Source organism: Mustelus asterias, chromosome 7, assembly GCF_964213995.1.
Source record: "Mustelus asterias chromosome 7, sMusAst1.hap1.1, whole genome shotgun sequence".
NCBI classification, from domain to species: domain Eukaryota; kingdom Metazoa; phylum Chordata; class Chondrichthyes; order Carcharhiniformes; family Triakidae; genus Mustelus; species Mustelus asterias.
The window spans coordinates 139345789-139370497 of record NC_135807.1 but is presented as its reverse complement, the minus strand read 5'-3'; the positions used below and the strand labels follow the sequence as shown (position 1 = coordinate 139370497).

Below are 24709 nucleotides of genomic sequence, written 5' to 3'. Positions count from 1 at the left end.
CCGTTTGGGGAAGAGTGATGACCTTCATGAGTTGTTTTTAGGAGTGCTCATTTTGAAGGTCACTGGCCGGTTCTGCTGCTTGACAATTGTACAGTGTGAATGGGAGACATATCTGATGTCTTTATTTAGAATTTGTTACACCAGTACTTCCACCGATGGATAGATTATCAATTTGCTAACTTGGATGTTACATTTCTGCAGACTAAAGCCTTTGGACATTGAATTTATGAAGCGCCTACACGAAAAGGTCAATATCATTCCACTCATTGCCAAAGCAGATACCCTCACTCCCGAAGAATGCCAGCAGTTCAAGAGACAGGTGAGAAGACAGTGGCTACTGGTTTTGAAAATATTGTCTGTAGTGTAAGGTGTGCTTGGCCACATGAAATGAGTTAATAAAACATTTTCTATAGCACACTCATTGCGGCCAATACATTGGTTACTGTGACCTAGCGTTATAAGCAGGTGACACAAACCAATTCATCAGTGTATGTACAGTTTCAACCAAGCAAACACAAAACGCATGCATTTTCATTCATCTTCATGCATCCTATTATGGTCAGATCAAATAGCTTCAGGATATGCACAACAGTCTGCAGGTGCTATTTGACTTTGGTAGTGAATTTTTTTAGATATTTCTCTCCCCAATATCTTGAGTCCTGCAGCAACAGAACTCCAGTTTAACTTGAGACAGTTTGAAATCCCCAGTGGATCAGCGATGAACATTGCAAAGCTAAAGGGATGTTATTAAGCAGTAAGTGCAGGATGTTAACAAAATGCCAAAATCTTAAGTCAACTGTTTGAAATAGCCAGCACACTTGGTATTTTTTGTAAAACTATGCAGTGCAGAAAGGGGCCCTTCAGCCCTTGGTGTCTGTACTAGCCCCTGGTCAGAGCTATCCAATCAATCCCACTGACCTCTTTCCCAACGACTCTGCAGAATTCGCCCCCCCTCTTTTTCAAGTATCTATCCAATTCCCCATTGAAAGTTACTATTTGGTCTGATTCCACTATCCTTTCGGGCAGCGTATTCTAGATCACAACAGCTTGCATGATGAAACAAAGTTTTCTTTACTTGTTGAATAATTCCCCAACTTTTTTTTTTACAGGTGATGAGAGAAATCCAGGAACATAAAATAAAGATCTATGAATTTCCAGAAACCGATGATGAAGAAGAAAACAAGTTGGTAAAAAAGGTTAAGGTAGTGTATCAATGGAGATGTGTAATTCTAGCAAGCTGTCCATATTAATAAAGTGAATAGAGACTTCTGTCGAGGAACTTTACTTACAGCTTTTCCAACTTGAATATTAGTGGAAGCATTTTATTTTGATGGCAACAGTTGATGAAGCGTAAAATCTTGTGCTTTCAAAAATGGATCCACATTTTCAAAAGAAGCCTTGAATCAATAACTGAGAGGCTGTTTCAGTGCTAACAAACCAGTGCTGCAAATAACATGTCGCTGGAAGATTTCCATCCTTTAAACACAATTGCACTCTTTTTAGTGCAAAGTAAATCATGGGATTAAATGTTCTGTTTGACAAATATACAATTAAATTTTGCAATTCCTAAATGGGCCTTGAAGCGCGTACTTCTGATGATGGGTTAAAAATCCATTTTCTGGTTTAGCGTGAGTGTAAATTGAATAGATCCTGGGAAACATGCAAAGCACTTAAAAACACAACACTCGAAGATTCTAGTCATGGGGACTGTTCCACCTGGTTATTCCAGATAGCGAATATGAGGAAAGCTAAAAGAATAGTAGTCACAAAGCCGTATGTGATAGAAAGCCAGGTGGAGGATGAAAGCCTGATCGATGGGCCCCAGGATGTAAATCAATAGAAGAAATAAATAATTCATGTAAGCTTAGAAATGGAGCCAGAAATGTTGTTTAAAAACAGGAACTTCAACTTGGCAGCAGCTACAGCATGGCCCAGGAAATGCATTTAGCAAGGAGATATAACTGCAACATCAGATGTAAAATGTGGGTGCATTGGGTCATTAGAATCTGATGTAAGGAGCTGCATAGACTGTCAGCGCAGCTTGCTTGAAGTTGACAGGAGATTATCTGCTCGGTTTCTAGAGGAGATGATGGTGTGCAATCTTTGAATACATGTATTTTGAGATGTGCACTATCTTGTCAGTGTGTAACAATGGGGGAGGGGATATGGTATATCGTGCTGCTGCTGCATATAGGCCACGTGCCCAGATCAGAAAGGAACTGGAAATAAAATTGGTGGGTGGGGAATGGCTTGCCTGAGGAGCCGGACTGGATGGGGAAAGGGAGAAGGCTGGCCAATGTACTATTGGGAGACAGTGTTTCTTTATCAATAGCCATTTTGGCCACAATGCACAAAGGCTGGAAAATGACAGCGTTCAAAAATTAATTTTTAGAATGACATGCTTTTTAAAAAAAATAATGCAATGTCTCTGAATCAGAAAATGATTTGTTGACACTACGATTTACAAATTGATTAAATATCAATACTTAACTGTTTTAAAGGTGTCTTTTTTTTAAAGATACCCATCATCTTCAAAGCATCACCCTACCATAGGGACAAAATATTGTCAGCAACTTAAATAACCATATATCTATTGAGTTATTAAATATGATTAAGTGTGAACTAATTAAGCATTATACCAATGAGAAGCTAGTAATTGGCAGATGTTTAAGCAAATTAATCTGTTCCCACACAAACACAAGTAGTATTCATTAATCAGCAAGTACACAGAGCCAAGCTAATTCCTCAGATCAGTTCCTGTTCTTTGTCTTCTGTGCTCACTTGTCTCTGTTTTAAGATCCTAGACCAGACCTCCAAGTTGTTGGTAAGGTCTGGTTGGAGACCAACAACGTTTTGTTTAAAGTAGACAAGGTTTGAGATTCAAGACACTTGCTCAGTGAATAAAGCCACATGATTCTGCAGGTTTTGAACAAACAAAAATAAACTTTACAAGGTCAGAATGATGAAACAACTTACATGATCCATCATCTACTCTAACATTCGGGGTTAATATGAAGTGCATGTGAATTCATAGAAATCATAGAAACCCTACAGTGCAGAAGGAGGCCATTTGGCCCATCGAGTCTGCACCGACCACAATCCCACCCAGACCCTACCCCCATATCCCTACATATTTATCCACTAATTCCTCTAACCTAGGCAATTTTACCATGGCCAATCAACCTAACCCGCACATCTTTGGACTGTGGGAGGAAACCGGAGCACCCGGAGGAAACCCACGCTGACACGAGGAGAATGTGCAAACTCCACACAGACAGTGACCCGAGCCGGGAATCGAACCCAGGTCCCTGGAGCTGTGAAGCAGCAGTGCTAACCACTGTGCTACCGTGCCGCCCCGATGAGAACATGTCTGTCCAACCTCTCTTCATCCCATCCTGGTGAATCTCCTCTACACCCCCTCCAGTGCAATCGCATTCTTCCAATAATGTGGCGACCAGAACTGCACACACTGCTCTAGCTGTGGCCTCACCAAAGTTCCATACAATTTGGCAACATGACTTCCCTGATTTTGTAATCTGTGCCTCAATTGATAAAGGCCAGTGTCCCATATGCCTTCTTCACCACCCTACTAACATGCATTTCTGCCTTCAGAGATCTATGCGCAAGCATGCCAAGGTCCCTTTGTTCCACAGAACTTCCTTGTGTCATGCTGTGCATTGAATATTTCTTTGTCAAATTACTCCTTCCAAAGTGTTTCCCCTCACAATTTTCAGGGTTAAATTCCATCATCTTTAGCTACCCATTTGATCATCCCATCTATCTTCTACTCTGCACTCAGCCTCACTGTTAACCACCCGGCCAATCTTTCTGTCATCCACAAATTTATTAATCCTACCCCTCGGATAATCATCTATGTTGTTTGTGTAACTGACGAGTAATAGGGGGCCCAATACCGATCCCTGTGGTACGCCACTGGTTTCCAGTCACTAAAACAATCTTCTATCATCACCCTCTGGCTCCTACAACTGAGCCAATTTTGAATCCACTTTATCAAATTATCCTGTATCCTATGTGCATTTACCTTCTTTACAAGTCTCCCATGTGGGGCCTTGTCAAAGGTTTTGCTGAAATCCATATAAACCACATCAACTACACTATCCTCGTCTACAGGGCGGAATAGAACATAAGAAATAGGAGCAGGAGTAGGCCATCTAGCCCCTCGAGCCTGCCCCGCCATTCAATAAGATCATGGCTGATCGGACGTGGATCAGTACCACTTACCCGCCTGATCCCCATAACCCTTAATTCCCTTACCGATCAGGAATCCATCCATCCGCGCTTTAAACATATTCAGCGAGGTAGCCTCCACCACCTCAGTGGGCAGAGAATTCCAGAGATTCACCACCCTCTGGGAGAAGAAGTTCCTCCTCAACTCTGTCTTAAACCGACCCCCCTTTATTTTGAGGCTGTGTCCTCTAGTTTTAACTTCCTTACTCAGTGGAAAGAATCTCTCCGCCTCCACCCTATCCAGCCCCCGCATTATCTTATAAGTCTCCATAAGATCCCCCCTCATCCTTCTAAACTCCAACGAGTACAAACCCAATCTCCTCAGCCTCTCCTCATAATCCAAACCCCTCATCTCCGGTATCAACCTGGTGAACCTTCTCTGCACTCCCTCCAATGCCAATATATCCTTCCTCATATAAGGGGACCAATACTGCACACAGTATTCCAGCTGCGGCCTCACCAATGCCCTGTACAGGTGCATCAAGACATCCCTGCTTTTATATTCTATCCCCCTCGCGATATAGGCCAACATCCCATTTGTCTTCTTGATCACCTGTTGTACCTGCAGACTGGGCTTTTGCGTCTCATGCACAAGGACCCCCAGGTCCCTTTGCACGGTAGCATGTTTTAATTTGTTTCCATTGAGATAGTAATCCCATTTGTTATTATTTCCTCCAAAGTGTATAACCTCGCATTTATCAACGTTATACTCCATTTGCCATATCCTCGCCCACTCACTCAGCCTGTCCGAATCTCTCTGCAGATCTTCTCCGTCCTCCACACGATTCACTTTTCCACTTATCTTTGTGCCGTCTGCAAACTTCGTTACCCTACACTCCGTCCCCTCCTCCAGATCATCTATATAAATGGTAAATAGTTGCGGCCCGAGTACCGATCCCTGCGGCACGCCACTAGTTACCTTCCTCCAACCGGAAAAACACCCATTTATTCCGACTCTTTGCTTCCTGTCGGATAGCCAGTCCCCAATCCACTTTAACACACTACCCCCAACTCCGTGTGCCCTAATCTTCTTCAGCAGCAGGAATGGTGGCACAGTGGTTAGCACTGCTGCCTCACAGCGCCAGGGACCCGGGTTCAATTCCATACTCGGGTGACTATCTGTGTGGAGTTGCATGATCTCCCCGTGTCTGCGTGGGTTTCCTCCGGGTGCTTCGGTTTCCTCCCACAGTGCAAAGATGTGAGGGTTAGGTGGATTGGCCATGCTAAATTGCCCCTTAGTGTCAGGGTGATTAGCAGGTTAAGTACGTGGGGTCATGGGGATAGGGCCTGAGTGGGATTGTGGTCGGTGCACGCTCAATGGGCTGAATGGCCTCTTTCTGCACTGTAGAGATTCTGTGATACACACCTAGCCACCACCACAAAAAATTCAGTCGAATCTGTTAGGCAGGACCTCCCTCTGAAGAAGCCATGCTGACTATCCCTGATCAAGCCTTGCCTCTCCACGTGGAGATAGATTCTCTCCTTCAGAAATTTCTCCAATAGTTTCCCTGCCACTGATGTGAGACTCACTGATTTATAGTTCCCTGGCTTATCTCTACGACCTTTCTTAAATAGCAGAAGCATGTTAACTGTTCTCCAGTCATCTGGCACCTCCCCATGCTTTACCCCAGTCCAACGCCAGCATCTCCACATTATGACCTTCCCATGGCCAGAGAGGAATTTAAAATTTGGGTCAGAGCCTCTGCAACCTCCTCCCTTGCCTCCCACAGAAGCCTGAGACACAATTCATCTGGACCTGGAGATTTGTCCACTTCTAAGCCTGCCAACATCTCCAATACCTTGTCACTCCGTATGTCAATTTGCTCAAGAGCCTCAGTCTCTCTCTCTCTCAGTTCCCTGATTGAATTAATTATAGCTCTAACTTCCAAAGCAAGACTATTCTCCAGGTTGTATTTTTTGCAAGCAGTGCAGATATCTTTTCTCCAATTCTCCAGCTAAGCAATCCCACCTGCTGTTTAATGATCTTGCCTTTCTAGCTGTTAACTCCTTAAGACAGCATGGCACAACCTTTTAAATATGAAACCTTCAAACTGCTTTAGTTGTATTTATCCCATTTTCCAGAATTCAACTTTAATTTTCCCAGAACTAAAAATTACCATTAACTTATAATTATGAGCCATGAACTCGCTATTTATGACAATTTGTACACCTAGGAATTGCACATTAAAAAGATGCAGTTTTGTCGGTGAAAATCCTAACATGGCGGTAAAATTGATGATGTTTAAGTGTCTGCAGGGATTTTCGGGCAGATGGGTCTGGATTCTGAATCAAATCATAACTTTTTTATTTGAGCTTTCTCATGAAGCTCATAAACTTGCTGAGTGTTTCCAACATGTTCTTGTTTTGGTTTTTATGTCCACGACAATGAATTCTGCACAGGAGGATTTCCATTGTCCGGTAATTATTGCCTGAAATTATTCCTTTTCCCTGTATTTATCCAATTTTGTTTTGAAAGATACCATTGAATTTGCTTCTATTGTCCTTTCAGGCATTCCAGATCATAAATCTCAGGAAAAACTCTGGTTGTTTTGCCAATTCTCCAGTTTGTCTCCTCTGGTTACCGATCCCCCTGTCAGTAGAAACAGTTCGTCTTTGTTCGCTTGATCAAAAACACCTTTATTAAATCTCCCTTTAGTCCTCTCTGCTCTCAGAATCCCAGATTCTTCAGTTTCTCCACATCCCTGATAACCTTCTAGTTAATTTGCCCTGGATCTATATCCACACACAAAAACAAATGAGGAGCAGGAGTAGGCCATTCAGTCCCTCGAGCCTTCTCCGCCATTCAATAAGGTCATTGTAATCTCAACTCCACATGCCTGCCTCCCTCAGTAACCCCTTCGTTAGTCAAGACTCTATCTACTTCTGCCATAAAAATATTCATTTACCCTCTTTCCACTGCTCTCTGGGAAAGGGAATTGCAAAGACTCGGAGAATAAAATTCTTCTAATCATTGTCTTCAACAGGAGACCCTTATTTTTAAATTGTGTCCCCCAGGCATCCACCCGGTTCAGTCCCCCCAGGGTCTTGTGTTTCAATAAAATCATTTCTCATTCTTAACTCCAATGCATACAGGCCCAACCTTTCCTCACAAAGTAGGCAGCCCCACCCCAGGTATCAGTTGAGTGAACCTTCTCTGAACTGCGAATACCTTTTTATCCTTTTTCAAAGAGACCAAAATTGTACACATTACTCTCTGTGGTTTCAACTGGACGGCACAGTGGTTAGCACTGCTGTCTCACGGCGCCACGGACCTGGGTTCTATTTCTGGCTTGGGTCACTGTCTGTGCGGAGTCTGCACATTCTCCCCGTGTCTGCGTGGGTTTCTTCCGGTTCTCCAGTTTCCTCCCACAGTCTGAATGATGTGCCGGTTTGGTGCATTGGCCAGGCTAAATTCTGTGTACCCAAACAGGTGCCGGAGTGTGGCGACTAGGGGATTTTCACAGTAACTTGATTGCAGTGTTAGTAACACTAATAAATAAACTTGAACTTAAACAACGGCACTTACAAACGTAGCAAAACATCCCATTTTCAAATTCCATTTCCCTGGCAATAAACAACAACATTCCATTTACCTTCCGAATCACTCATGCCTGCGTGCCAACCTTTTGAAATTCATTACCAGGACATCCAGAACCCTCAGAAATCTGCAGTCTCCCTATTTAAATAATATGCTGCTTTACTATTCTTTCTGCCAGAGAGGACCAGTCCATATTTTTGCACATTATTAATATTTCCCACATCCCTAAATTGCAATGCCCAGAATTGGACACACTACTCCAGATGGGACATAACTAGTGTTTTTTTTTAAATTCTGTGCTTGTCACTGTCCTATGTGCAATTCTCTTAGAATTTTATCAGTGCTGACTTGGTCCCAATAAATTAAATGTGGTGGTTTAAGTGGAACTAGAGATCAAGTCTTAAGTTGATTTTTATTTTCCCATTGTCTTAACTGTTGATGTTTTCTTCAGTTATCTTTGTACTGAAATGTGAATGTGAATCTCTTCCAGGATCGTTTGCCTCTTGCTGTTGTAGGTAGTAATACTATCATTGAGGTGAATGGGAAACGAGTTAGAGGAAGACAGTATCCTTGGGGAGTTGCAGAGGGTAAGTCTCTTTTGCTACTTGCTTTTTGTATATTGAAGCTTTTGTCCATAATTTAAATTATTTGCAAACAGCAGTGGTATTTTTACAATTATATTTTAAACTTAGATTTAAACTTGTGATGTATGGAGTTTCCATCAGTTCACACTGTTAATAAAAGAAGACATGGAACTCTATAGTGCCATTCATAAGCACAGAACATCCCAAAGTATTTTACAGGCAATAAAGTACTTTGAATTGTAGTGAGTGCTACAGTGCAGAAAACGCAACAGCAGATTTGCACCCACACATCTATCGCACACAATACTGAGATAATGACCAGATTATCAGTTTAGTGATGTTGGTTGAAGCATAAATATTTTTTCTTCTTTCTTTCATGGGATGTGGGCATTGTTGGCAAGGCCAGCGTTTTCTGCCCATCCTTAATTGTCCCTGGAACAGAGTGGCTTGTTAGCCTATTTCAGAGGGCATTTAGATCATGACCATGTTAGAGTCACATGTAGGCCAGACCGGGTAAGGACGGCAGATTTCCTTCCCTAAAGGACATTAGTGAACCAGATGGGTTTTTACAGCAATTGACAGTTTCATGGTCACCATTACTGAGAATAGATTTCAATTCCAGATTTTATCAATTGAATTCAAATTCCACCAGTTGCTGTGGTGGGATTCGCACCCATGTTCCCTGGGCATTAGCCAGGGCTTCTCGATTACTAGGCCAGTGACATTACCACTGCACCGCAGTCTCCCCACAAATTGGCCCCAGGACACCAGGGAGAACTCGCACAATATGATATTTGGCCTAAAATTCTGGAGTTGGAAACAAGCTAATAAATCAGCAGCAAATCAATTCTCGGAAAGCTGTGTGGCTTTTGAGTCCAATACCCAATGCTGTGTGTTCACTGTGGTTCCGTCTTAAGTATGACAAACCAAAAAGCATTTGGAAAACTTGCTTAATTCTTAGTTGTAAATGTTAATTATATAAAATAGGCCAGTTGATGAGAACTGGCGATTTGTTTTTTGGTTACTGCGGTTGCCATATTGCACAAATCAACATATTGTTCATGTTCAGAGGGAAACTGAGGTTTCTTTTAGAATTTTATATTGAAAAATGTAGATTTTGACATGGAATTTCAGTTTCTTGGCAGGCCTCTTAGTTTCAGTCACGGTGTAATTAATGACTTGCATGGGCTGTACCTTACCATCATTGCAAATTCATGTGTATTTCATAGAAACCCTACAGTGCAGAAGGAGGCCATTCAGTCCATCGGGCCTGCACCACAACAATCCCACCCAGACCCTAGCCCTGTAACCCCACAAATTCCTCTGACACTAAGGGGCCAATCAACCTAACCTGCACATCTTTGGACTGTGGGAGGAAACTAGAGCACACGGAGAAAACCCACCCAGACATGGGGAGAACGTGCAAACTCCACACAGACAGTGACCCGAGGCCGGAATTGAACCCAGGTCCCTGGTGCTGTGAGGCAGCAGTGCCAACCACTGTGCCACCCACCGAATTAGATTATATTTTAGTATAAGGGAAGAGCAGAAGATCTCGCATCTGAACCTCAAGATGCTTGTTTATTATTGCATGTGATTCTTCACATTTAGCTTGCTGTGTTGCCCTGTGCAGTATAGCATGGGTTCTATCTGTCTGCAGTTTATTTACTATTTGCACTGCCCCCAAATGATTTAGAAGATCGGATTTAGGAGTAGACCTTTCAACCTGTCCAGCTTCTCTGCCATTTGAGATCATGGTTGATCAGATTGTGGCCTCAACTGTACTTTCCTGTCCACCTCCCAACAACCTTAGGTTATTGATTGACTCCACCTTAAAATTGTTCAATGACTCAACCTCTACTGCTCTCTGGAAAAGAGCATTCTCTGAGATAACAAGTTCTCCTCATCTCCAACTTTAGTGGGAGATTCCTTGTTTTTAAACTGTATCCCCTCATTCTTGCTTTTCCCATAATGGGAAATGGGACTCTCAAGAGACTTCTGGATGAGTGCATGGAACTTAATAGGATTGAGGGTTATAGGTAAGCCTATATATAAACCTAGGTAGGGACATGACCGGCGCAACTTGTGTGCCGAAGGGCCTGTTTGTGCTGTATTTTTTCTATGTTCTAACATAAACCATCCGAGCAGACATCACCTTTCTCATGGGCAGAAGCAGAACATGAAAATTGTTTATGTCCAAGCTGCTGGTTCTGCCCTGACCATCAGAGGATCAGACGCGATGGTTATTTACATTGCCTATCATATCCCTTTGCACTTCAAACCATGGTATCAGTGTTATATTGGAATAGTGACCCTTGTATAACTTCAACCTGAATTTAACCAGTCCAGTATTTGACAGAAAAAACAAATAAAGCAAGACTTCACTGCATTAATTGTACTGCTCAGTGTAGTTAAATGTGGAACTCGTTACCACAAGAAGCAATTGAGGGAAATAATATGAATGCACTTGGAGTGGGGGGGGGAAGCTCCATATGCGTATGAGGGAGAAAGGGATAGAAAGATATTTTAGGGTGAGATAACAAGAGGTAGGAGAACACCTGTGAGGAGAATGGACTGATGGGCTGAATGACTTGTTATTATTCCAGTGTAGATGCTCTTCAATTCTGCATATAAATCTCGCCATATCCCAGCCTCTGGCAAGAGTTGCTATGTTTTTTTTTATGGAACCTTACTCTTCCATTGGGCTATTTTTCTCTTCCCCTTAGTGTGAGGAATGCATTCATCTCTCTTTGCCAGATTGTTGTAGCTTTGTTTGATGCTTCAACACTGCTCTTAAATGTGTGTAATGGCATTCAAATTAAATTAAAAATTTGAGCTGTTGATCTTGCTGTTAATTACAGTCTCTCTGCTTCATTAAGCAATCCAGTGTGGACCTGCTGCTGAAGTGCTGCATCTGTATTTCATCTGATAACCATTGTGGATTACTAAAACACAGCCCAGAAGTAGGGGATTCACAATATGTGCAGAGACTAAAGTAAAACCATTTGCAAGTAATTTAGGAATGGTGATGTAGTTTGTTTAAAATGTTTGAAGTGCAGCAGATGACTTAAACCAGTCTAACTGCAACAGGAAATGCCAAAAAGCATCTCTGTGCACCAGAGTTATTTTAACAGTTTCAGGACAAATGTGGTTGGGGGTTGGTTTGCATTATCTGCAAGTAAATGATCCACCTCTCCCCAGGACTTTGTTATACAGACTCTAGAAGACTCAGTCTTCATAGCCCTAATCAGAAGGTACACTGGGGAGCAAGTTTGTTTGTGACAAGGCATTACTGGGTGCTGCTTCGTCTGTTTGCTTCTTGTATAATTTAATTACCAATCAGGCTTGAACTTTCGTATGGATCCTATATTTATTATCTAATTTTAGTGAACCAGGTAGAATCTTTTAGGGAGGACAAATTATATTTTTAATCAATCCAGTTTTCCAACTGCTTTGGAAATGGATTTGGAAATCTTTGCACATGCCTTGCAGAAAAACAACTATTGGGCAAGTACAAATTGAAAGTACCAAAGAACTTGTGTTTCTTTATTCTGCTAGAATAAAAGGCAGGTAAAGAATGTGCCTGTTTGTGAATTTCAAACTAAAAGTGCCTTTATACAAAGGCCTGTTTTGCACTGTATGACTGTGAGATTCTGGATTGAATGGAGTGAACACAACGCAGTGTTTCCAGGCAGCAGCTCCAGAGGAAATGCTTTCCTGTCTTTGAAGTGCGTTACTGTCAGGAAGTTGAGAGGCCTGCTTTGTCGGAGCAGCTGCCTGCCCCAGTGCAAAAATGCGACTGGAAGATTGTATCTTATCCTTGTAGCTTGCTGTTGAGATCAGGAAATGGCTCCTTGATTGTATTTTCTGTTTACGGTGGCAAGACTCTGAAAGGGCTGTGACCATGACCACTATTGATAGATGGGGGCATGATGTAAGCAGTGACTGGTGATGTTGAGAATCTGGTGTCTGCCGTTGAAAATTTCATCGCGTTGAAAAGATGGAACAATAAACTGAAGTTGACTTGCATGCGAAAACCTTGTATTGTTCTCGTAGCTATGTGTACTCGCATGATGCCTGATGGTGCTGCAGAAATCACATTTAAAATCAGCTAATTCTGGGGTTGAGGTCATTTCGAGGGAAATTTGTGTATGTTTGGTGAAAGGCTCTTGCGGAGTATAGACACAGCACAATGCTGCCCCTCATCTTGGCACCATGTTGGTGGATAAACAAACCATGTAACATCTTATGCTGACTGCTATAGGAAGTTTATTCCCTCGTGCTGACAAAAGAATTAAGATTGTTAAAATTGGGCCTTTATGCCCTTGAAGCCAAGAGATCTGTTTGGTGTCCATTGATCTCTTGGATGTGTAATTTAACATCAGGTAAATCCAGGATTAGCATAACAAAGAACAATACAGCACAGGAACAGGCCCTTCGGCCCTCCAAGCCCGCGCCGCTCCCCGGTCCAGGATTGAATCCTGAATCCAGGATCCCCGCCCAATTTTCCAGCCTATCTACATCCTAATATCCTATCCACCGAGCTGTCCCTCACAGCTACGATGCTTTGTTCATCACAACCTATTAACTCACCCCCACCCCCCCATTCCAGACCATGTGATCTCCAGGGAGAGGCGAAAACCCAGAGTGAAAACCCCAGGGCCAATATGGGGAAAAAAAATCTGGGAAATTCCTCTCCGACCCCCTGAGGCGATCGAAACGAGTCCAGGAGATCACACTGGCCCTGATCAGAAAATGCTTCCCAACCCTAGTCATTTCCACTTCTGCTTTACGAACACCATCTGAATTCCCTGCCCCCGAGACAGGTTCCCAACTATCCGCAGTCTCGCTCTGTACTGGCACCAGCAAGATGATCACTATCCAGTTAATTGCCACCAGTCTCTCTGAAGGTTCACAGGAAAAGAATTGACAATTTGGCAAGGGTACCCGACCATATCTGTTGACCCATACTCCATCGAGAGTTGGTATCGTTAGGAAAGGAAGAATGGTAATCTTTTTAAACATTTTAATGGGACATGGGCATTGCTGGCTGGGCCAGCATTTGTTGACCAACCGTTTGCCTTTAAACTGAGGGGTTTGCTGGCCCATTTCAGAGGGTGGTTAAACATCCACCTCATTGCTGTGGCTCTGGAGCCACGTGAAGGCCAGACTGGGTAAGGACAGCAGATTTCCTTCCCTAAAGGGCAGTAGTGAAACCAGATGGGGTTTGACAACAATCAGTGATAATGTCCTGGACACCATAACTGAGACTATATTTTAATTCAGTACATAGAACATAGAACATAGAACAGTACAGCACAGAACAGGCCCTTCGGCCCACGATGTTGTGCCGAGCTTTATCTGAAACCAAGATCAAGCTATCCCACTCCCTATCATCCTGGTGTGCTCCATGTGCCTATCCAATAACCGCTTAAATGTTTCTAAAGTGTCTGACTCCACTATCACTGCAGGCAGTCCATTCCACACCCCAACCACTCTCTGCGTAAAGAACCTACCTCTGATATCCTTCCTGTATCTCCCACCACGAACCCTATAGTTATGCCCCCTTGTAATAGCTCCATCCACCCGAGGAAATAGTCTTTGAACGTTCACTCTATCTATCCCCTTCATCATTTTATACACCTCTATTAAGTCTCCCCTCAGCCTCCTCCGCTCCAGAGAGAATAGCCCTAGCTCCCTCAACCTTTCCTCATATGACCTACCCTCCAAACCAGGCAGCATCCTCGTAAATCTCCTCTGCACTCCTTCCAGCGCTTCCACATCCTTCCTATAGTGAGGTGACCAGAACTGCACACAATATTCCAAATGTGGTCTCACCAAGGTCCTGTACAGTTGCAGCATAACCCCACGGCTCTTAAACTCCAACCCCCTGTTAATAAAAGCTAACACACTACAGGCCTTCTTCACAGCTCTATCCACTTGAGTGGCAACCTTTAGAGATCTGTGGATATGGACCCCAAGATCTCTCTGTTCCTCCACAGTCTTCAGAACCCTACCTTTGACCCTGTAATCCACATTTAAATTTGTCCTACCAAAATGAATCACCTCACATTTATCAGGGTTAAACTCCATTTGCCATTTTTCAGCCCAGCTTTGCATCCTATCTATGTCTCTTTGCAGCCTACAACAGCCCTTCACCTCATCCACTACTCCACCAATCTTGGTGTCATCAGCAAATTTACTGATCCACCCTTCAGCCCCCTCCTCTAAGTCATTAATAAAAATCACAAAGAGCAGAGGACCAAGCACTGATCCCTGCGGCACACCGCTAGCAACCTGCCTCCAATCCGAAAATTTTCCATCCACCACCACCCTCTGTCTTCGATCAGACAGCCAGTTGCCTATCCAATCGGCCAACTTTCCCTCTATCCCACACCTCCTCACTTTCATCATAAGCCGACCATGGGGGACCTTATCAAAAGCTGTTGTGATGGAATTTGAAACTGTTTTTCCACAGTACCAGTCTGGGTCTATGGACTTCCAGTGACGTTACCACAAGGCATCATCTCTATCAGAGAAATTTGAAGTGGTTTGAGAGTTGCACATGATGACTTTCTGCACAGCCCAGATTTTTTAACCTCTGAAGGTGCCTTGATTTCCTGGATGGATCTGGAAATAATTGGGCTACTGACCTCGACCTGGAATTGAAACACGAGAAATTATGCTTCACCATTCTGATGCTGAGCATGTTTGGTGACTGCCAAATGTTGTGCTTTAAGACAAAACTCTTGCAGGATGCCAAAGTGAGGGGTGTTAGTGATGGCGTGCATTCACCATGTTGGACAATCCATATCCACAGTGACTCATAAAGCTCCAATCTCTTCCTTCCCAGCGTGCCTCCATGCGAGTGTGATCATTTTCATTTTCTACAAACTGTGTGGCCTCAGAGTAACGTAGGACAAAGATTGGCATCGGTTTTGTGTCTGTACCCAGCAGGAACAGGGCAAGCCCATTTCACGTAGAACCTTCACAGTTAACGAAAGAGCGACTTTCGTTGCAGCAGTGTGGTCTGGATTCTAACTCAAATGTGGAGCTGCCGGCGTTGGACTGGGGTGAACACAGTAAGAGTTTTAACAACACCAGGTTAAAGTCCCAACAGGTTTATTTGGTAGCAAATACCATTAGCTTTCGGAGCGCTGCTCCTTCGTCAGATGGAGTGGAAATGTGCTCTCAAACAGGGCACAGAGGCACAAAATCAAGTTACAGAATACTGATTGGAATGCGAATCCCTACAGCCAACCAGATCTTAAAGATACAGACAATGTGGGTGGAGGGAGCATTAAGCACAGGTTAAAGAGATGTGTATTGTCTCCAGACAGGACAGCCCACAAGTCCAGGAGGCAAGCTGTGGGGGTTACTGATGTGACATAAATCCAACATCCCGGTTTAGGCCGTCTTCATGTGTGTGGAACTTGGCTATCAGTTTCTGCTCAGCGACTCTGTGCTGTCGTGTGTCGTGAAGGCCGCCTTGGAGAACGCTTACCTGAAGATCAGAGGCTGAATGCCTGTGACTGCTGAAGTGCTCCCCCACAGGAAGAGAACAGTCTTGCCTGGTGATTGTCGAGCGGTGTTCATTCATCCGTTGTCGTAGCATCTGCATGGTTTCCCCAATGTCCCATGCCTCGGGACACCCTTTCCTGCAGCGTATCAGGTAGACAACGTTGCCGAGTTGCAAGAGTAGGTACCGTGTACCTGGTAGACGGTGTTCTCACGTGAGATGATGGCATCCTTGTCGATGATCCGGCACGCCTTGCAGAGGTTGCTGTGGCAGGGTTGTGTGGTGTCGTGGTCACTGTTCTCCTGAAGGTTGGGTAGTTTGCTGCGGACAATGGTCTGTTTGAGGTTGTGCGGTTGTTTGAAGGCAAGAAGTGGGGGTGTGGGGATGGCCTTGGCGAGATGTTTGTCTTCATCAATGACATGTTGAAGGCTCCGGAAGAGATGCCGTAGCTTCTCCGCTCCGGGGAAGTACTGGATGACGAAGGGTACTCTGTCCACCGTGTCCCGTGTTTGTCTCATAAGAACAGGATATGGCGCTCGACTCATCGATCAACAGTTCCGACGTGCCACAGCGAAAAACCGCACCGACCTCCTCAGAAGACGGACACGGTGGACAGAGTACCCTTCGTCATCCAGTACTTCCCCGAAGCGGAGAAGCTACGGCATCTCTTCCGGAGCCTTCAACATGTCATTAATGAAGACGAACATCTCGCCAAGGCCATCCCCACACCCCCACTTCTTGCCTTCAAACAACCGCACAACCTCAAACAGACTATTGTCCACAGCAAACTACCCAGCCTTCAGGAGAACAGTGACCACGACACCACACAACCCTGCCACAGCAACCTCTGCAAGACGTGCCGCATCATCGACACGGATGCCATCATCTCACGTGAGAACACCATCTACCAGGTACACGGTACCTACTCTTGCAACTCGGCCAACGTTGTCTACCTGATACGCTGCACGAAAGGATGTCCCGAGGCATGGGACATTGGGGAAACCGTGCAGACACTATGACAACGGATGAATGAACACCGCTCGACAATCACCAGGCAAGACTGTTCTCTTCCTGTGGGGGAGCGCTTCAGTAGTCACGGGCATTCAGCCTCTGATCTTCAGGTAAGCGTTCTCCAAGGCGACCTTCATGACACACGACAGCGCAGAGTCGCTGAGCAGAAACTGATAGCCAAGTTCCGCACACATGAGGACGGCCTAAACCGGGATGTTGGATTTATGTCACATTATCAGTAACCCCCACAGCTTGCCTCCTGGACTTGCGGGCTGTCCGTCTGGAGACAATACACATCTCTTTAACCTGTGCTTAATGCTCCCTCCACCCACATTGTCTGTATCTTTAAGACCTGGCTGGCTGTAGGGATTCGCATTCTAATCAGTATTCTGTAACTTGATTTTGTGTCTCTGTGCACTGTTTGAGAGCAGATTTCCACTCCATCTGACGAAGGAGCAGCGCTCCAAAAGCTAATGGTATTTGCTACCAAATAAACCTGTTGGACTTTAACCTGGTGTTGTTAAAACTCTTACTGTTCTAACTCAAATGCCAGAGGTGAAAGTTAATCACTGATGAATTATCCTACCCATTTCTGAAATTTTGTTTCCTCATTAGTGAATTACATCCTTTGAAAAGTAAAGGGGTAATTAATTGTTACTCATCTAATTTTCTCTGTGTGCCCCACATGGCATTTTGTACCCAAACTGGATTTAACAAACAAGCCCCCTGTCTGTGCTGGTCACTAGTTACTGTGAACAATGAAAACTTGCTGTACGTTTCTTGCTGAACCATTTGCAGCAGTTGGTAATATTTTTCCACGTGGTCCAATTGGGGAAAGGTTCGGTAGAATATTTTGGCGTGGTTTTCTCGTCGGCCGTGATTCAGTTGAGAGATTAGGGCAGTCAATTACTTTATACATATAATTCGTAATGAGGTTTAATAGTATGAAGTGTGGAGGGGAGGAAGACAGGAGGCTGACTTGTCCAACTTTTAAACCCCCTGTCTGAATGTTTGCCAGGAAGTAACCCTCTAAAAAATTTATTATAATTTCAGTACTTCTGGCATCTTTTGCGAACTATATGCATTACCATCGCAATTTCTGTTTTCAAAGAGATCACTGACCCATACATTTATTAACCCAAGTTTTTTTTTCTCCAGAAGTTCTTCTGGGATTTTTAAAAATAGACTTGCAACAATGATTTTCACATTTTGATATAGTTTGTAACACTTTTTGTAACCAGAAGGGGATCACAGCTTCAAGGTCAGTCCCCAATGACAACTCGATCAGACAGTTTGTAATGGGGTTTACTGTAATGTGGTCAACTTCTGTTGAGGCAATGACATGACGAGGCAGTGATTTACTGTTGTTACTACCTAGTTATCTGCCCTGTGTAGATGGCTTTGATTTTGCCCCAGACGCACAAAATGTTGTTTGGCAAAATATACACAGTGGGGACAATTTTAAACCCCAAAAGAGAAGGTGTTACAGGCTAATAGGCTGGAGGAAATAGATGTTCGGAGGGAGGATGTACTGGCAGTTTTGAATAAACTGAAGGTCGATAAGTCCCCTGGGCCTGATGAAATATATGCTAGGATTCTTTGGGAGGCAAGGGATGAATTGCAGAGCCTTTGGCTTTGATCTTTGGGTCCTCACTGTCCACGGGGATGGTGCCAGAGGACTGGAGAGTGGTGAATGTTGTTCCTCTGCTTAAGAAAGGGAATAGAAATGACCCTGGTAATTATAGACCGGTTAGTCTTCGGTGGTTGGTAAATTGATGGAAAAGGTCCTTAGGGATGGGATTTACGACCATTTAGAAAGATGCGGATTAATCCGGGATAGTCAGCACGGATTTATGAAGGGCAAGTCGTGCCTCTCAAATTTGATTGAATTTTTTGAGAAGGTAACGAAGTGTGTTGATGAAGGTAGGGCAGTTGATGTCATATACATGGATTTTAGTAAGGCGTTTGATAAGGTCCCCCATGGTCGGCTTATGATGAAAGTAAGGAGGTGTGGGATAGAGGGAAAGTTGGCCGATTGGATAGGTAACTGGCTGTCTGATCGAAGACAGAGGGTGGTGGTGGATGGAGGCAGGTTGCTAGCGGAGTGCCACAAGGATCAGTGCTTGGTCCTCTGCTCTTTGTGAGTTTTATTAATGACTTAGAGGAGGGGGCTGAAGGGTGGATCAGTAAATTTGCTGATGACACCAAGATTGGTGGAGTAGTGGATGAGGTGGAGGGCTGTTGTAGGCCGCAAAGAGACATAGATAGGATGCAAAGCTGGGCTGAAAAATGGCAAATGGAGTTTAACTCTGATAAATGTGAGGTGATTCATTTTGGTAGGACAAATTTAAATGTGGATTACAGGGTCAAAGGTCGGGTTCTGAAGACTGTGGAGGAACAGAGAGATCTTGGGGTCCATATCCACAGATCTCTAAAGGTCGCCACTCAAGTGGATAGAGCTGTGAAGAAGGCCTATAGTGTGTTAGCTTTTATTAACGGGGGGTTGGAGTTTAAGAGCCGTGGGGTTATGCTGCAACTGTACAGGACCTTGGTGAGACCACATTTGGAATATTGTATGCAGTTCTGGTCATCTCACTATAAGAAGGATGTGGAAGCGCTGGAAAGAGTGCAGAGGAGATTTACCAGGATGCTGCCTGGTTTGGAGGGTAGGTCTTATGAGGAAAGGTTGAGGGAGCTAGGGCTGTTCTCTCTGGAGCGGAGGAGGTTGAGGGGAGACTTAATAGAGGTTTATAAATGATGAAGGGGATAGATAGAGTGAACGTTCCAAGACTATTTCCTCAGGTGGATGGAGCTATTACAAGGGGGCATAACTATAGGGTTCGTGGTGGGAGATACAGGAAGGATATCAGAGGTAGGTTCTTTACGCAGAGAGTGGTTGGGGTGTGGAATGGACTGCCTGCAGTGATAGTGGAGTCAGACAATTTAGGAACATTTAAGCGGTTATTGGATAGGCACATGGAGCACACCAGGATGATAGGGAGTGGGATAGCTTGATCTTGGTTTCAGATAAAGCTCGGCACAACATGGTGGGCCGAAGGGCCTGTTCTGTGCTGTACTGTTCTATGTTCTAAAACTGGCAGATTTGGATCAGGTGTGAGTTGCAACATTAAGAATCTAAATCATGGCTTCAACCTGTCCACTTCTGTGGGAAGTTTAACAACACCAGGTTAAAGTCCAACAGGTTTATTTGGTAGCAAAAGCCACACAAGCTTTTGAGGCTCTGAGCCCCTTCTTCAGGTGAGTGGGAATTCTGTTCACAAACAGAATTTGTGAACAGAATTCCCACTCACCTGAAGAAGGGGCTCAAAGCCTCGAAAGCTTGTGTGGCTTTTGCTACCAAATAAACCTGTTGGACTTTAACCTGGTGTTGTTAAACTTCTTACTGTGTTTACCCCAGTCCAACGCCGGCATCTCCACATCACTTCTGTGGGAGCAGGAGTGTGGGGATAGCCAACTGCTCCCAGAAGACGGGTTGACCATTTCAATATTCTAATGAGTTTGCATGCCACATGTAGCCACCATTTTAATTTTAACCCTGGTCACATTTTCCTGCCCTCTGGATGGCCAAAGGAAGTTGAGGATTGCTGGTTCCAGAAAGTAAATGCTTTTCCTCTTGCCTGCTGGATCCAGTTTACTACTTCGCCAATCTCCCCACAATCGGATATCCAATCCTTCTGATCGTTAACATTTCCCCGGCATTTCCAATCTCTTCCATTGCGTTTCTTGACCCCAAAGCAACCTCTGCCCACAGGTCGCTCGCTCCCTGCTTTGAGTTACTATCCTGCCCAGTGTCTCATGAATTCTGTTTTTGTAGGTTTAACATTTTTCTGCTGATCTGCACCGACAGTTCACTTTTCTGCTTTGGCCTGGTGTTGTCATCTTCAAGTGAGGATGAGCCAAATTTGGAGGGGTTCTGACACCCTGTGGCCGTATTCCTATTAAGTTTCACTTCACCCCACTGTATGGAACTGTATCCTGGTAGGGGTTACTGCCTTGGGGGAGGGAGAAGGTTGAGCAAGGGTCAAGACAAAGTACTCAGGACTGTTTCAGGTGATTAAACTGGTTGTTCTGCTTTTTATGGGTCATCTTTAGATGTGGAGCTTTTTTAAAATGTTGTGTATCCATTTTCACAGTCATTGTATTTCTTTCAATTGCTGACCTTGTGATTTTTAGCTTTGCTTCTTCTCCTCCTGTTTCTGTGAAAAACGTTTCCTGGGTCTTGTTTAGTTACTTGCATTGATATTGCTACACTCACTGCTCATGCCTCTAGCAAACTAAGTACACAACAAATGGGGTATGATGGTTACTTTTATATAATTTCATCAGGTAAATGAATCAGTATTTTGTTTAGTTATTTTGTTCAACAAAAGCTATTTGACATCATGTACATTCAGAATCTGTCCTGATTTGTGGAAAATAATGTCAAAGCTTTTGGCTATTTTGTTTTTGAATTTGTTCTTTATAACGATTTTTAATGTGTTACACAGCTGAACTGCAGACTGCAAGTTTAAGACAATAATGTGGCCCTGAAGCATTTGTTAGATTTTGATGCAACTTTAAGTTTGAGCAGCCATATCAGTGTTTGATTTAACATGAGCCAAATCTAGGGATGGGCAGTAAATGCTGTAAGAAGTCTCACAACACAAGGATAAAGTCCAACAGGTTTATCTGGTAGCAAATACCATAAGCTTTCGGAGCGTTGCTCCTTCGTCAGATGGAGTGGAAATCTGCTCTCGAACACAGAGACACAGAAATCAAGTTACAGAATACTAATTAGAATGCGAATCTCTAAAGCCAGCCAGGTCTTAAAGGTACAGGCAATGTGGGTGGAGGGAGCATTCAACACAGGTTAAAGAGATGTGTATTGTCTCCAGACAGAACAGCTAGTGAGATTCTTTAACCTGGTGTTGTGAGACTTCTTACTGTGCTTACCCCAGTCCATAGCCGGCATCTCCACATCAGTAAATGCTGGCCAGCCAGCGACGCCCATGTCCCACGATTAAATTTTAAAAAAGTTGAAGCTGTATACACTGTCTGTGTGGAGTCTGCACGATCCCCCCGTGTCTGCGTGGGCTTCCTCCAGGTGCTCCGGTTTCCTCCCACAGTCCAAAGAAGTGCTGGTTAGGTGCATTGGCCATGCTAAATTCTCCCTCGGTGTACCTGAATAGGTGCCGGAGTGTGGCGACTAGGGGATTTTCACAGTAACTTCATTGCAGTGTTCATGTAAGCCTTACTTGTGACGCTAATAAATAAACTTTTAAAAATCTTTAGAACTTTCTGGCAAAGTGCTACCACTGAATTAAGCACCAGTGAAAACCCTCTGCAACTGCAAACAAATCTTTGTGCAATCCCAAACAGTGCATTTCGACATGGGGATCATTCAAGTTACTACTGAATTTCCTTTAAAAATGTTCTCTCTGCCTGTTCACTGAAATAAATAGTTCTATGAAGACAATGTGTGACGTTTGTACTGTATTTAAAATATTTGCTGTAATATTGTTGCCTGTGACACCTTTACTCCTATGCTGTATACAGTGATCTGATGCAATGTGCAATATATAAAACTCACTTCTGCAATTTTATTTTGCAGTTGAAAATAGTGAACATTGTGACTTCACAATCTTACGAAACATGCTGATCAGGTAAGATGGACACATTTGACTGATCTAACTTATAGTGCCAACTTTGTTATTACAGACATGGCTTTAGCCTCACGTGACATGATGTTATGAAGCTAGACTTTATATTTTCATGAAAAAATAGCGAGAACAAAGTTCTGAAGTAATGGTGTTTGAAGATTGTCTCTTAAACTGACCAGTTTAATATTAGAAGTGCGGTAGATTCAGACAGATTTGCGCAGCATTACTTCCAAATGCATGGTCCCTCCTTATACCAAGTGTCATAACCCCAGTCTGTCTGCGGACTTGTATATTTTGCTGTTGTACTGCTACAGTGATTGGCATTGTGCATTGTCTTTAGGTGCCATGAGTTCCCTAACACATGCAAATCAGCTCACTCACTAGCACTGTTGTAACTTTGCCTTCGACATCTGTAGTTGTAATAAACAGTACTGCTTCACAAAGTATTTTTAAAAAAAATAATTTTAAACCTCCTGTGAAGCAGGCATATTTAAAATGATTTCTCTTTATGAATATACCTTAAGATTTCCTACCTGTTCCTACTGGTAGGAAATAGCTTTGTAGGTATTGAGAGCGAGGAAATGCTTTATAAATTATGCTGCTGTAGAATTTTGTTGAAACATAATGTACAAACGGGAAAGATGATTTGGTCATCCGAAGAGTTCAGTAACTGATTATACAGTTCCACCGGCCTGTGTCCCTCAACTGATTTGCGTGCCAAATGCCTATTCGGCTCACTCGTAAAAATTACTCGGCAGCCCTTTTCAAACATTCCTCGCTCTGTGTGAACATCCAATCTCTCCATTCACCTTCTGGCCCCTGAGAGCCATCCCATGCTGCCTCACTATCATTCTTGGGCCCATGGTAAGCTGTTTCCTAAAGTTGAACTTGTCAAAGCTTTTAAGAGTACCTTTCAGATTCATTTGTTACCTTTTCTTTAGTAAGTAAACTCTGTTTGCTTAGTCTCTAGTAGCTCAGATGTCTGAAGATGAGTATTGAATGTATTTGCATCTGTTGGAGTACCAGGATACCCATCCTGTAATATGACAGCCAAAAATACACATGATACTCCCCAGAACCAATGAACTCTGAGTTACCCTCTTATTCTGTAATTTTTGCTCTGATCCATGTGCTTGATTAATGGCAATCCTATTTACCTCATCTACGCTGCCACACCATGCAAATATATTCAATCATTGCACATTATTTACAAATCCTTTATCTTATAGACCAGCACTAAAATAGTTTATTGTTCCCCGGTCCCATCACCGTGTGCCACAGACCTACTAAAGATTACAGCATTCAAAACAGAAAATGCTGGAAATACTCAGCAGGTCAGGCAGCATCGGTGGGGAGAGGAACAGAATTAACATTTCCAGGTCTGTGACCTTTCAGCAGAACTGGGATAAGTTAACAACTGTAACAGGGTTGGGTCAAGTACTGAGGCAGAGAAAGTGGGCAGAGGAGGAGAGGGGAAAAGGGATGGTCTGTGACAGGGTGGAAGGCAGGAAGGTTACATGAGGAAAGGGATGATGGTGCCAGGCTGAAAGAGATGGTAATGGGATAAGTAAAGGGACAATTGATGAGTCTGGGAAGTACAAATGAAATGGAGTCATTGCCAATCTGCTGTCTGAGAAAATGAGGGCAGTGGTTGTGATCTGGAATTGTTGAATTCAAATGCTGAGGCCGGAAGGCTGTAAAGTGCTGAATTGAAAGCTGCAATGCTGCTGTCTGTGCTAATATTGAGCTTCGTTAGGGCATTGCAGGAGGTCAGAGTCAGACAGAGTGAAGATGGCAGGTGATGACGGAGTCAAGCTTGTGAATTAAATGGAGGTGTTCACACAAAGTGATCAGCCAATCTGCATTTGGTCTTTGCAGTGTAGAGGAGACAGCATTGCAAATACAATTCACCAAACTGAAACACTTACAAGAAATCACTATTTCATTTGTAAGGATTGTTTGGGGTCTGGCAAAGATGAAGAAGTTGATTCTTGCTGCCTGCCACCCTATCATCATCTTGCTCTGATCTTTCTTACCTTACCTTCTCTTGCCTCTGAAAATTGGTTCAAATCTGTTACATCTCATCTTACACTTCTGAAGAAAGGTCACAACCTGAAATTTTAACTCTCTCTCCACAGATGTTGAGGAT

The 24709-nt window shown here is 43.6% G+C and overlaps 1 protein-coding gene across 6 annotated transcripts in view; it reads left to right on the top strand.

The window, feature by feature from the left end:
- The window catches only part of LOC144495997 (septin-7), a 144921-nt gene that overhangs the window by 98160 nt on the left and 22052 nt on the right, over nucleotides 1–24709 (top strand). For all 6 annotated transcript variants that reach the window (XM_078216926.1, XM_078216927.1, XM_078216929.1 and 3 more), the window contains 4 exons: nucleotides 202–319; nucleotides 1110–1202; nucleotides 8277–8373; nucleotides 22512–22563. In XM_078216926.1, the coding sequence (XP_078073052.1) occupies nucleotides 202–319; nucleotides 1110–1202; nucleotides 8277–8373; nucleotides 22512–22563 (360 nt within the window). The remainder of the gene's footprint in view (nucleotides 1–201; nucleotides 320–1109; nucleotides 1203–8276; nucleotides 8374–22511; nucleotides 22564–24709) is intronic.